General features: G+C 46.7%; 1 protein-coding gene across 5 annotated transcripts in view; it reads right to left on the reverse strand.

The window, feature by feature from the left end:
• Positions 1-16: 16 nt before the first annotated feature.
• The window catches only part of MYO1C (myosin IC), a 51,570-nt gene continuing 37,707 nt past the window's right edge, over positions 17-13,879 (reverse strand). For all 5 annotated transcript variants that reach the window (XM_015646448.3, XM_015646453.3, XM_015646450.1 and 2 more), the window contains exons 5-32: positions 13,422-13,502; positions 12,572-12,751; positions 12,295-12,393; positions 11,961-12,074; positions 11,413-11,484; positions 11,072-11,191; positions 10,784-10,866; positions 10,063-10,168; positions 9,655-9,735; positions 9,216-9,307; positions 8,601-8,695; positions 8,420-8,466; positions 8,107-8,187; positions 7,847-7,952; positions 7,250-7,367; positions 6,932-7,045; positions 6,684-6,760; positions 6,508-6,576; positions 6,180-6,264; positions 5,822-5,981; positions 5,042-5,125; positions 3,930-4,023; positions 3,764-3,819; positions 3,204-3,339; positions 2,610-2,680; positions 2,247-2,344; positions 1,973-2,072; positions 17-1,451 (exon numbers count right to left, since the gene is read on the reverse strand). In XM_015646448.3, the coding sequence (XP_015501934.1) occupies positions 1,425-1,451; positions 1,973-2,072; positions 2,247-2,344; positions 2,610-2,680; positions 3,204-3,339; positions 3,764-3,819; positions 3,930-4,023; positions 5,042-5,125; positions 5,822-5,981; positions 6,180-6,264; positions 6,508-6,576; positions 6,684-6,760; positions 6,932-7,045; positions 7,250-7,367; positions 7,847-7,952; positions 8,107-8,187; positions 8,420-8,466; positions 8,601-8,695; positions 9,216-9,307; positions 9,655-9,735; positions 10,063-10,168; positions 10,784-10,866; positions 11,072-11,191; positions 11,413-11,484; positions 11,961-12,074; positions 12,295-12,393; positions 12,572-12,751; positions 13,422-13,502 (2,646 nt within the window). In that variant the 3' untranslated portion in view covers positions 17-1,424. The remainder of the gene's footprint in view (positions 1,452-1,972; positions 2,073-2,246; positions 2,345-2,609; positions 2,681-3,203; positions 3,340-3,763; positions 3,820-3,929; positions 4,024-5,041; positions 5,126-5,821; positions 5,982-6,179; positions 6,265-6,507; positions 6,577-6,683; positions 6,761-6,931; positions 7,046-7,249; positions 7,368-7,846; positions 7,953-8,106; positions 8,188-8,419; positions 8,467-8,600; positions 8,696-9,215; positions 9,308-9,654; positions 9,736-10,062; positions 10,169-10,783; positions 10,867-11,071; positions 11,192-11,412; positions 11,485-11,960; positions 12,075-12,294; positions 12,394-12,571; positions 12,752-13,421; positions 13,503-13,879) is intronic.

Below are 13,879 nucleotides of genomic sequence, written 5' to 3' on the forward strand. Positions count from 1 at the left end.
CCAAAGACAAGGAAAGTTGATTTTTTTGTAAAAATTTATTCAGCGTAGTCTGGCAGAGGTTAAACACCAACATTTGCAGTGTGCTCTGCACACACTGAGCACATCTGGGGGATGGCCTGCAGTGTATCCCACATTCCAGCCTGGAGCAGGGCTGGACAGGGGCATCGAGTCAGGAACCAGAGCAGAGGAGCCGGAGCTGAGGGGGAAAGAGGGGCAGTGGTGGGTGAGAGTCATCCAGGGCTGGCTGTGGCTGCAGCAGGATGGAGGGGAAGGATGTCTAAGGCAAGCAGAGCAGGATGCACAGGCTGGGCTGTGGCACTGTGCCATGGATGCAGCAGGAATTCCCCATGGAGCTGTGCACCCTGCAGCTGTTGCTGTTAAAGGAGGGTGCTGGGGAGGAACCTGTGCTGCAGCCAGCACCCAGCCCGTTTCCCTGGAGCTGTGGGGCAGCAGCAGTGCCCAGCCCTCCCTGGTAAGGCAGTACTGAGGCACTGGTATAAATACTGTGGGAATCAGACTTCCAGTTATGGCTAGGAACAAAATGAAAAGCCATTTTTCCTCAAGGTGCTGCTCAGAGCCTGTGGAGCTGTGTGGGGAAGGGCAGTGGGGATTCCCAGACAGGGAAAGGCGTGGGGAGAAGTTCATGTATATCCCATGGCCAGCCCAGAGCAGTGGTAACCTCTGCAGTTTGTATTGCATTGTGTTTGTGTGGATATGAAAAATTCCTATGGTATAAAAATAGAGAGCAAGAAATGGGACAGCTGACTTCAAAAAAAGATAAAAGTCTCTGGCTCCTGATCAGTGAAGAAGTTACATGATGGATTTTTCAGGTTATACCTTATAACCATAAACTAAAAACAACAAAAATTCCAAATCTAAAACATAAAAGTTTGCACATCAACTCCATCTCTGGTAGTGCATCTCATCCTTGGCTATAAAGTATTTACAGGTTTTACTCATTTACACAATATGGCTTCACTATATTTGTAACACAAAGCATTAAAACATCTCCGAGCAAAATTCTTCATAAAACATTCTGAATACAAAGTTTGGCATTTCAGTGATTTGGCTGAGAAAGCAGCAGAGTTACTTGTTTTCTGATTGTGCTTTTTTTTGGTGATGATAAGCACAAATTTTGGTCATTTCCATCAGGGCTTAAACTCTCCCTCAAAGCAGGTCCTGAGCTGTGTTTGCAGGGATGCTGTGCTGGACCCCACGTTCAGTCAGGTAAGGAAGAGAGGAGAAGGCCTTGGTTTGGGAGTCTTGAGAGTAAGACAAGAGAGCAAGGATGTATTTTGTGGTTGTTCTGAAAGTGCAGATCTTTGGTAATAAAAGAAAGAGCAAAGCGAGGAAGAGGGGGTTTGCTGGGAGCAACGTTCAGCCAATTCCGTGGAGGGAAAGGTCCTGGAGCAGGGAATTTTTCATCATCGGGAATTCAACCGAGGAGCAACCTGCAGGAGAAGGACAGGTTTGAAAGTGTGTTCAAAATGCTAAAAAGTTTTCATTCCTCAACATGCTGAGGTTATTCTGAGGCTGGGCAGAGACTCTGGTCCTAACGGGAGCTCTCAGCTCTGCTGGGAGTCAGTGCAGTCTGGATTTGTTCTGGATTTATTCCTTAGTATTTCTCAATATTTCTGAATAAGTGCATAAAATCAGCTGTGGATTGCCAGGACCACCACAAGCAAGCTGAGAAGGGGAAATGATTTTGTTTGAGGTTTTTAAATGTATTTAAAATTTGATTTGCTAGAATCTTGGGGGGTTGGAAATAAAAAGTGAGTGCCAGGACAGTCCCTTGTTGTGTGTGAGGGAGTTTGGCAGCCCTTCAGGGCTGCAGGAGCCCTGTGCTCAGCTCCAACTGGGGGAAAGGCTGGGATAGCAGGGCACTGCCGTTGGCAGGAACATCCCATGGCATGTGTCCCATGCTGGAGTGCTGGTTGGGATCCAGGGTAAGTGATCCCCAGCCCACACTCACCACTGTTAGATGCCCGTTCTTGGCTTTGGCTATGAGCAGTTCTGATCCCGAGATGAAGTCGATGATCCCTTCTTTGCCTTGTCCCACTGTGAACTTTATGCTGTGGAGAGCAAAGTGTGAGAACAGCCCTGGTGAGCGTGTGGGACTCCCCAGGAGCTGGGTGTTAACAGAGCTGCACCAGATCTGTGCTGGAGCCTTAGTTGAGGTGGACTGGCTACATTTGGATGGGGTAGAGGAAGAAGCAGAGCCAAGGCAGGGCCCTGGTGTCACTCACCTGCCCTGGTTGATGTTGATGTTGTTGATTTTGTTGGCCAGAATGGCTGCTTTTGTCAGTGTCTCAATCACGTGGTCACTCTGCAGGACAACATCTCCCTGGGAGGAGAGTCCATGCTTTAGGATCATGGCTTTGGGGTCACTGTACCAAAACTACCCTGCTGAAAGGGACAGGGGACAGGGACAGCACCAAAGGGGGCCAACAAGCACTGCTGTTTTCCCAGAGGAAAACGGCAATGAAAGAGCTGGCACAAAGTCACATCCCTGTCACCTTGTCACCCTCCTTCCCAGCTGCATGTGCTCCCTGGGCCTTTCACCCTTTGTCCAGAGGGGGCTGGAGGAGGGAGGGATGAGCCCCTGGTACCTTCTGCTTGTTGTCCTCACAGTGCACGTGCAGCACAAACAAGTTGTCACTCAGGCTGCTGACGGAGATGCCTGGAGGGGGGAAGAGGAGTGTCACCCACTGCTGGGAGCTGGGGAGGGCTCACAGCCTCTCCCAGGAATGCAGCAGCTGTTCCCACACAGCTGCCAGGCTGCAGGGGGCTGAGGGGAGAGGCTTCAGCCCAGGGCTGCAGGGACCACGCTGCAGCAGCCTCTGCAGTTTCCCCCTCCCTAAGAATCCAGTCCCTGTCAGATAATTCTGAGGACCAAAAGCTGCAGTAGTGGCCCAGGCAGCTGCTGTGCAGGAATGGTGCAACTCCCCCAGGGCCAGGCCCTGCAACTGGGAAATCAACTCAGGGGGAGAGTTGAGGGAGATGAATTGAGTAATTTTGGTGACATTTTATGGAGCTTCATTTTAGAGAAACGCAATTTCAAGACACTAAAATGCCTGCCAGGACTAGCTTATCTGTTCTTGTCCAGGACAAGGACAAATTGGAGTTTGTAGTGGTGCAGACTAAAGTGCAGCTGAGGTGCAGGGTCAGGGGAGTGCCCAGCCCCATCCCTGTGCCATTCCCACCTGTCAGGTTGGAGTAGTCGATGCGCTGCTTGATCTTGGACTCCTCCACGATGATTGCCGAGCTCTGGGTGAGCAGCAGCTGCCGTGCCCTTGCCTTGTAGCCCTTCCTGTCGTACTTGACCACGGGCACTGCGTACTGAAACATGAGTGAGCAGGTCCACATCCCACCTGGGGCACTGCCAGCCCCCAGCAGGCACCAACCAGGGCTTGGGAAACCAGGAATGCCCAAAATCCTCTGTGCCAGAACTTCCTCACTGCCCCAGAGCAGCTCTGGACACAGCCTGGTGGCTGCACTGCCTGGGGACTGGGAAACCCAGGTTTGGGGTCTCTCTGGGGCTTTCCCCCTTCCCCTGCAGCTGTAACCCATTCAGTTCTTAACAGACATCATTAAACTGCCCAAATCTCCACTTTCTAACGTGCCAGCCCTTCCCAGACTATCCTCAGAATTATTACAACCTTAATACAACATAAAATGCCTGCTGTATTTCCTCCAGAAATCTAATCTGCCCTTCTGCTGAATACCTGGGGGCTTGACAAAAGTATTGGAACACATCTCTCACCTTAAGTGCTTCATTTGCTAATGCCTGAAGGACTTTAGTATTTATTTCTTCTCTACCTGTATTAAAACCAAAGAGGTGGGGAGGTCAGAAAGGAATTTCCAGCAAGAAAAGAGTTCATTAATCCCCCCCTTCCTTTTTTCTCTTCAACTTGGCAACCCCCACTCACCCAGTCGAGTGTTGATGAAGAGCCTGGGAACACTCTGAGGATAATTGTCTTTTTTACCCTTGAAAATCTCACTGGCAATTACTTTCTGTTCCAACTGCAAGGACAAAAGAAGTTTTCTTGTTTAGTATAAAATTTCTCCTCATTAAAAAGATACATTGGTGTTAGAAGAGATGTTCCCTTTGTGGTTTTAGTCATCATTTAGTTCCTGTTTGGATGAGGAGTCACCTTAAACTTGCAGTCCCTGGAGGTGGCAGAGCTCCAGCCCCTGGGCTCGTTTGCTCCAAGAACAAACCAGGGAGTGGGAAAGTAGGAAATCCCCACTGCTGTAGGTGGGGCCAAGGCTGTGACACAGGACAGGGCCCCTGGCATGATTTACAAGGGAAAAATGGGGATAAAAGAGGCTCCTTATCAGTGAGTCTGGTTTGCTGGGGGAAAGCAGCTGCTGAGCTGAGTTAATCCCCTGTCCTTAATCACAGGCTCAGCCCCAACCTTTCACTCCAGGTGTCCATGCACTGCAGAAGGTGAGAGATCGTGCAATAAAAAACCTTGGCAGTTAAAACCAGCATCTCCTCTTTACTGAGCTTTTTTATTTAATACAAAACTCCCTCCCCCTACCTTTCCATGAGATGAATTAACTCTCAGTATCATTTTTATTCTTTTTAGAATAAAGAATTAGAATTTTATTCTTTTTAGACAGAGCAGCTGAAATTGTAACTTCTGTTTGGAAAATGACTGGGTTTGTGTCTGCAGGATTCTTACTCTCTACTTTACATGGTACAGGCAGAATAATGCAGCTTCTTATATTTTTAGCTTCCATGGGCAGAGTATCAGGGCCTTTCAATAGAGAAATTATGTAGGGGCTTGGCTCCACTGCCTATTTAAATAGTACCTATTGAAATATGTATAGAATGGGGTCTCTTCTATGCACATTCCAGGCTTTTAGTGTTTTATGTCTAACTTAAACCCAAATCAGTGCCACTGTTCCTGTGGCACCCCAGACAGCAGCGATTCACAGCCCTGCAGCTCCCCACTGCTGCCCTGCTCCTCTCCTCCATTCCCTGGGAGTTCTGCCCTTGGGAATGTCGGGGAAACCCTGCCAAGGTGCCCCTCACCTGCTGCTTCCACTCGGGGCTGATCCTCTTGCAGTAGGTCCAGACCATGTTCTGCATGCAGAGCCTGCGCAGGAGCTGCGACGCCTGCGGGGAGCCCACGGGAGAGGGGACAGCTCAGGGCTGGGGACAAACCCTCAGGGACAGAAACCCAACAGGGACAGAAACCCAACAGGAACAAACCCAACAGCCCAGAACCTCTGACAAACCCAACAGGAACAAACCCAACAGCCCAGAACACTGATAAACCCAAGAAGGTGGAACTTGAGAGGGACAAACCCAACAAGGACAAAACCCCGACAGCCAAGAACCACTGACAAACCTCACACAGCAGCAGCAACTGCAGAAAATGCACTGCTGGGTTAAAAAGCTGTTTCCTGATCAATAATTAAATAATAAGTAGTTGATTTTTTGCCTTTTTCTATGAGGTTTTGCCCTGGGATTTCTCTGGCTGCTTTAGAATGGGGAACAAACACCAGGATCCCTCCTCTCTGCACTGCTGTGCCCTTCCTTCCAGCTCTACCTTCAATCCAAACAATTCTTTGGATAAGGTAACTGGGATTTTCTACCAATATTTTATTTTGAGCAGATAAACCAATTCAAGGAGATGCAGAATAATAACAGCAACAGAGAGAACTGAATTTGTTAAGAGAAAAATAAAAGGGAATTTCAGAAATGTATGAAAAACCCAGGAGAAAATGGTGTTGTAACAGCACCACACTCCAAGAAGCTGCAATCCTCTAGGCCTGCATTCCCCTCCCACATCCCAGGGCTCATTCCCACCTCACAGAGTGATGGGGGAGGAGTTGGCCATGATTTGTCCAGGACATTTTTTGGTAGGTTCCTCTTGAGGTTCATCAGGAAGGAGAATCGGATGTAATCCAGGAAATATTCATTCTCTGGGCACCGCGGGTGGTTCCGGTAAATGAAGCCTTTAATGAACCTGTGGGTGTGGAAAATATTGTTAGAAAATTTAAAAAGTCATCAAAATTAGTGGTAATTAAAGGTTCTATTTCCTGGGGTTTATTTAGTAGTTGTAATTTATTTAAAAAAAAACTCTGTAGTGATAAGAAAGTTTCTTTTTTAGCACATTATTGTTAAGGAATGTGATGTTTGATGGCTTGGGCTGCTCTTCACACACCTCCTGATTGTTTCCACTGCCCATTTCCTCTTGGCAGCTTTTCGGCGTCCCAGGGTTCCCCTCCACCAGGACTGGATGGTGATGGCTAAAAAGAACACAAAGATTTTGCATTGAGGGAGCTCCTTCATCCCCAAACTGACTCCACACAAAACTGGCATCAAAAATACTCAGGAAAACCCACTCTGGAAATAACCAGCTTTCAGTGGGGCATGGGGGCAAGAATATGAGTTTTTGATAATATGATACATGGGATAAATGTCAGTAAAAGGATGGGAATTGCTGGGGGAGCTGCTGGGGGAGCATCTCTCCCTCTCTGTGTCCCTCATACCTGAGCGTTTCATGGTCAGGAATTTCTTCCGGCGGTAGAAACCTCTCCACGTCGCCTGCATTTTTGTGGCTGGAATTGCAAGAAAAGCAGCAATTTGCAACTGTGACCAAGCACATTTTGGTAGAAAAAGACTCAACTTTCTAAATAGAAATCCACTGCAAGTGTGAGTGCCTCACCCAGACTCTGCTTCCTCACTTCCAGAGCATCTTCTGTTGCAAACAAGGTCTTGGGAAAGCGGATAAAAATCTTTGTTCTGGAAATAGAAATACAGAACTACATTTTACATGCTGGAGCAACTTGCTTTTGGCATCTCCTTTGGGCTCTGTAATCTTTCCCTCCCCCATTATCTGGAGAAGCTTTATTTCAAAGGGACAACAGGGACATGCAGTGATTCATAACCTCAAACTGAGAACACAGAACTGACCGTCCCATTTTGTATTCTTCTGGTTTGTAGCCAAGATGCTTCACCAGCACAGCCACCCCATCGTAGGGCCGCCCATCCCACGTGGGCCACGTCTCTGGACACAGGGATTTGTACCTGGGAATTGGCAGGAGAGGAAATCTTAGGGAGAGAATCCAAGGAGGGAGAGGGGTCATGAGAAGGGAGAGAGCCCAAGCTTCCCTGCCCTCTAGGTGGTAAATCTTCCCCTGTGCTGTTCCAAACAGCTCCCAGCCTCAACATCAATGGGATGAAGCTCAGAGAGAGGGAGCAGCAGAGGAAAGAATTCCAAAGCAGCTTCACCTCTGCAGGAAAACCTCGTATTTTCTGCGGTAGGCGAAGCCGGCTCTGCGCACGCGGAGGTTCTCCATCAGCCCCAGGTACTTCACCTGGTGTCGGATCAGGACCTCATCAAACCGATCTTGGAAATGGAGAAACACAATCAGTGCACAGCTGCCCCTTGGGCTGGAGAAGGGGAATGTTCAGCTCTTGTTGTATCTCACACAATTATCTCCAGTGAATCCTCACAGCATCAGTCTCACACTATTTTGTGTCTCCTGCCTTCCCCCATCCCACCCCTTTTTAATTATTTATATTAAGCTCCAAAATGAAGTTTTCCTTTGGGATGTTTTATGCTTAAAGGAACAAAAACTGAGGGAGAATAAGGTCATTATACTGAATTTACATAGGTCAATAATTCTTTACTTTAACCACAACCTTCCTCTTCACCCAAGAGCAGCACTCCCATTGTGGCTCCTGGCTGCTGGCACTGCCACCCCTCCTCAAGAAGCTCAGGCACAGACCCAAAATGAACCCAGAATCGTGCAGGGCTTCATCTGTCTCCTTTCTGTGCCTCCCTGACTGGGATGCAGAGCTCTGCCTCTGTCCCCAGGTCCGTACCAGCCTGTTTGGCATCGTTGGGTTTCATGCAGCGAATGTAGGAGGGTTCTTTGGACATCAGGATTTCCATGAGCTTGGAGAGGCTGTTTTTGAACTGAGTTGCTGCCTAGGAGGAAAAAAAACCAACAACAAACTACATGTGAAGGGATGACCTGACCAGCAGAATATGATGTGAGGGGTTTGAATTCAGATCATGTCAGAGAGCTCATGTTTTAAAAAGAGGGAACAGCCACAGCCCCCTCCAGCTCTTGAGTTCTCACCGTTTCAGGTCTTTTTTTGTCTGTCAGCTCTGTCCTATCAAAGCACTGGTTTATGATGGGGTTCTCTGAGTTGCACATGGTCTGCAGAGAGAGATATTTTCACAGATGAAATACAGAGAACTACCAGAGAAACCACAGGACAAAACTAAAATAACAAAATGAATATTGGGATTTCAGTCAGCCTTTTCAGAGCGCAGCCCTGTGGGCACACAGCCTCCAGGTGGGGTCTAGAAGAATCCTTTCCCTCAGGTGCCACCTCATTTTAAACCCAACTCCTCATTCTGTCCTGGAAACCTCCTCTCTCCACACTCACCTCCTTCAGGTTCCGGAAGAGAAGGTCATTGTTTTTATCTAGAAAACCTGGAAGAAAAACAAACCACTCAGCCTGTTCCACTGCAACTTCAAGGCAGGGATTGGAGATTTGAAATTGATCTGGTTGATCAAATGATGTGAGGATTTATTTTAGGCCCAGATTTTTGGTATTTCTGTGTTACCTGCAACACTGTAGGTGACATCCCCAGCGTAGTGCGAGAGCCGGAACTCCTCCCGCCCCAGCGACTTGCGCGTCTTTTGGTCAGCGAGTTTGTGCCTGTGGAGGGGGAGCAAAAACCTTCAGGAGAAATAAAATCCTGCAGGAATCTCTTCAAAAAGCACCAGGACATTCAGTCCTGGAGTGGGACTGTGCAAAGGTGAGCGAGGAATGTAAACTGGACTTGGTGATTTTCAGGTAAATGAAGTTATCAACCAGCAGTGTCATTAAATGCATTTATGTCTAATTAAAGGGGAATTTCAGCCTTCCTTGCAGAGTGTTTCTGTGTGCACATAAGATGTGGACATCCTAAACTGAGCATTCAGAAAAAACAAACATTTGGAGCTCCAAAACTGAAATAAATAATCTGCAAGGTGAGAGGTGAGTCAGAAACAAGAGTTTTGTTGCCCCTATTACATCCTGAAGCTCAGTCAGGCACTTAGTGTTGACAACCTATTTTATATTATCTTAAATATCGATCAAATCTCTTTGTAAAAGAAAATTACCATCTTTTATGTGGGGCCCAGCATGGTGAGGATGTTATCCACACGCTGGAATCCCTCAGTGAGGGAACACTCACGTGAGAAAATGAGGGTGGTTCTTCACAGTCTCCTCCAGTTTCTCCAAGAATGTCGTGTCTGTGGCATCCCCAGGTCTCAGACACTCCTCATCCTACAAACACAAATTCCAGGGATTTCTGACCTCACTGAAACTCTGCCCCAGTCTGGCCCTTTGGCCTTTCCACAGGTGACTGACTTTTAGCTGAATAAATGAAGAACTCTTGAGCTAAAAAGGAAAACATTTCCCTCCTTCCAGAGTGCCTGGACTGGGAGCTGCTTTCCCCAGAGCCCATAGAGGTGAGGCAGTGACTTTTAATGGTGTCACTGTTCAGTGTATTATTGCTCTTTCCACCTACTCAAACACTTTGAAACATAAACTGATTTTTTTCCCATGTTTTCCCCCTTGTTTTCCACTACACTGCCTGAAATTTTTCATTCAAAAAGTTGTTTTCAACTCACCAAAATAGAAATGATGCCTTTAAATTTCTCTTCCACCAAATCACAAATTATTTTGTTATTGAAATACTGAACTGGTTCCCACTGCAAAGACAAGAAATCACACTTAGGTGAAAACAACTCTAGACTGGAAGAAAAACATGTAAATTTCAGAACATTTCAGAGAGCACCTGACTTAAGCAATTTCTGTCAAAGCTTTTTCACTCATCACATTTGTTTTCCTAATATTGCCTTTATTAAAATCAGGGTAGAAGCTTGGGATGGCATTACTCACTTCCAGCTGTCTCACACAGTTACCAGGGTTTCAAAAAGAAGGGGAAAATGAAAGTTTTTAATGCCTTTATTTGGGGATGATGGCAGCAGCTCCTTTTCCCTCTGGGAGGAGAGGCAAGGGGGGATTTGGGCTCTTACCGCGATGCCCTCGGACTCGTACTCCTCTTGCTCTGACTTCAGGGTGAGCTCTATGAAGAGCTGCTGCAACTTTTCATTGCAATAATTAATGCAAAACTGCTCAAAGCTGCAAAGGAAAATCAGAAAAATAATCACTGTTTGTACAGAAGGAGGTACAAACAGTGGGAGCAGCAGGGATACAGTAAATCAAGAGGATTTTTTTTGTGTTTATTTGCTCACTGTATGCATTTAGTGAGTTTATTATTTAGGGAAACACAAATAGTTCCAGAAGGAGGGAAAAATGGACATGAAGGATGGAACATGGAGGAACACAAAAACTTTGAATACAGGCCCAGTAACACTGCAAATTTGAGAGTCTTGGTTCAGTGCTACCTGCCAGGGAGGTTCCAGACTCTGCCAGTCCCATCCCCTGGTTTGTCACCACCATGGGAAGATGCCACAAGAGCCACCCCTGGGCTGGAGAGCTGGACAAAGGCCCAGCTCAAGGTAAGCCATGAATACACCCCAAACCCAACAGTTTATTTAAAATACCAGGACCATTAATAGCTGTACATGCTAATTATTAGGTGGATATCCTAAGTGTTAGATGATCAGTTTTTCACCTGATGTCCTGACATTTAAATGCCACCTCTCTTACTAAGAAATGGAATAAAGCCTTGTGTGACAAGGCAGAGAAAACACCATAACTGAATAATGTAATTCAGAATGTATCAAAACAAACCTGTTGTGCTGGAAAACCTCAAACCCATAGATGTCCAGCAATCCTAGAACTGTTGTACTTCTCCAGCCTGGAAACTTCTCTTCCTGCAACAGAGAGGAAAATAAATGTAGATATTTACTCAAAGCTGTGACCCATCCCTGATCACCACCATTTAATCCCAGCGTTTACTGCGCAATTTGGAAAACAAATTAATTTAGAAATGACTGAAAGCATGGAACTTTGCAGCTGGAAGATTTGGAAATTGCTTTCACTTTTGGCTGGATATCAACAAACAGAAGGTTGACTTGCCTTGTAAGCCAGGGATTTGTTGACCTTGTTGACCAGCCAGGAGAAGGTGCGGCCGTACACGGCCTTGGCCAGGGCGTCCCTGGCGTAGGCTGCCTGCTCCAGGTTCAGGGGACTCACCAGCTGCAGGCAGGAGCAGAAAAAAGCCACTCAGCAGCCCCCCAAACCAAGGGATGCCCTTTTCCTGCCTCATCATCACTAAACAGCCGCTCAAAGCATCCTGCTCGTGGCTGAACTGTCACCAGTGCAGTGACAACCCCCTGAGAAAGGTGACAAGGGAACTGCTGGCAGAGCTGACTCATTTGATCCCATTTTCCTCCCAAATCCCCAGGGCCTGTTCTTACCTCCTCCCCTTTTGCTATGATCTTCTTGTGGATCAGTGCATCCCGAAGAACAGAGCCATCCACTGCCAGCAGCTGCAAGCAGAATATTCAGTTCATTTATGGAGCTGTACATTCCATTTTCCTAAAATCCCAGCCCACTGAAACAACTCTTCATTTCCCACTCACACTGAACAACCCTGCAGCATCAATCCCTCCCTTCCCTCCTTTCTGGAAGGGATAAGAGCTAACAAATGAACTGGCTGGAAGGAAGTGACCAAGCAAAAACACAAAGGTGATTCTTCCTTTAAAACTCTTTTCCAGAGTCTATTCCAACCTCACTGCCCGAAGGTGGAAACCTCAAGGCAGTGGTGGGTCAGGTGGTAAAGAGAGAAGTTGTCAATTAAAGGGGTTTGATGATAATATTTGAATTTTATTTAGGTCAAATAAAAGTGAAATTTTTGAGAACTTCTAAATCACGGTCTAAAATTATACAGTGATACCAAGCTCAAAGTAAGGAATCCTTTACAGTTCAGCTTTCCTGTAATATCTCCTTCACTAGTCATACTCACCCTGGCCAGGTATTTAATCTGATTCTCTGTAGTGACCTGAGCATTCCCCTGCTCATCAGCAGCAAACTGGACATTCCCCAGGTGCAGGACACTGGCCACAATGCTCAGCAAATCCTGGCATGGGAGCAACAGGCGGAGATCAGGATGATGGAATGAACACACAGCGAGGTTCTGGTGTTAATTCACATTTTAGGAGAGCATTTTGTATCCTTCTTAGGATTTTTGTAGGGAATACATTCACTCTGAATTGATTCACACTTTTCAATCAGGCAATCCCAAATTAAACAGAAAAAAAATCCTTAAAAGTAGGAAAATTTGTGCTGTTAAACCTCACCTCCACTTCAGTGTCATTGAAGCCAATAACAGAGAGGGCTCGCCTCATAATCTTCCACTCATTTTTGTCATTTATGGAACTGACCCTTGCACAGTGACCCTAAAAAGATACAGTTTAATATAAAGAAGTAAATAAATCATCAAAGATACATTATCCATGCTCAATGCATTGTGTTTCTTTTTACAGCAGTCACCTCAGAGTTATTTCTGAAATGACAAAGTCAATTGGAGATATCCCACTCCCGTAATATATTTTAAGAATTATAGTTAATGTTGACCTTTACTAAATAGTGATACTGCTGTGGGTTCTTCTCAAGGCCCAGCCTCCTCAGCAGATCCTCCTCCCCTCCTTCCAGCAGCTGGTAGAAGATGTGGAAGTTCCTCTCGCCGTGGTTCTGGTGCACAACTCGGGATTTCTCCAGGAGGTAGTTCAAGATGTGGCCCCCGACAGGAGCTCCCTAAACCAAACCAGACACGTGGAAAGAGTTCAGCAACACAGAGGAGAATGTTTCTGCTTCTTGGTTGTCTGCTCAAAGACAAGATCTGAAGCAAAAACCCACAAAAGGACAGAAAATGATCATTCTGAGCCACAAGCTCTGTTTTAGCTCCAGCACGGGGCTGATTTGAGTGCAAAAATTCCTTCCAGGAATTCACCACAAAGGAAAAGCACCACAACTGAGTGTGGAGGGTTAAAGGAGACCCAAAGGCCTGGAGGATGGCAGTGCTGAGCTCCTCAGCCCCTGCACTGTGTCCACCTTGCTGGTGTTGGGCAGCTGGGATCAGAGTGGACACAAACTCAGAGCAAAGTTACACAGGACAGGGATTATCTTCAGCTGGTTTATGTGGATTTACCTGGGGAGCATCCACTGGCACAGTGCACCAGAAATAACATACCCTGGGAATAAATGGGTTTGATCTCTCTGTCTCCTTCTACAGAGAATTAAGGGAGGAGTGGAAGGACAGTGAGAGCTACAAAACCCTCTGGACCCAAACTTTGCTACCACAGGCTCTGCTTATGCTGTCACCAAGGAAAAGCAAAGCACTCACTACACACACACACAATACAAGAGCACAGAGAACCCCTGTAACTGGGACCACTCCTCAAACAGAAACTACATTCCAAGTTACCCTGTAATCAAACTGCACGTCCATGTACTTCCCAAACCGACTGGAGTTGTCGTTCCGAAGGGTTTTTGCATTTCCAAAGGCCTGAAATGAAAAGAATCAGAGAGGAATAAATGAGTACCAAGTTTGATTATTTATAAACACTTGGGTGAAGCTGCCATTTATTTATTTACAGCCTAGGATTTTCCTTCCTGGAAACTCAGAAGGAAACAGATTGCTCCTTGAATTCTAACACTGATCTTTACACCCCGTGCAAGCAGTGCAGATGGAACTTTCTCTGAAAACACTTCCATCCCCCCTGCAAGCTGATTTGAATGCCAGTCCACTGCTGACAACATATGTCACGTCTGACAGCCTTTCCCAAGCTTCCTCTGCCACCACAGCCGTTTGTCCCAGCTCGCTGCCAGAGCGGCTGCAGGGCTCTCCTGCTGCTGGGAGCTCACCTTTCCTGGGATCCAGGG

Source organism: Parus major, chromosome 19 (assembly GCF_001522545.3).
Source record: "Parus major isolate Abel chromosome 19, Parus_major1.1, whole genome shotgun sequence".
Lineage (NCBI taxonomy): Eukaryota > Metazoa > Chordata > Aves > Passeriformes > Paridae > Parus > Parus major.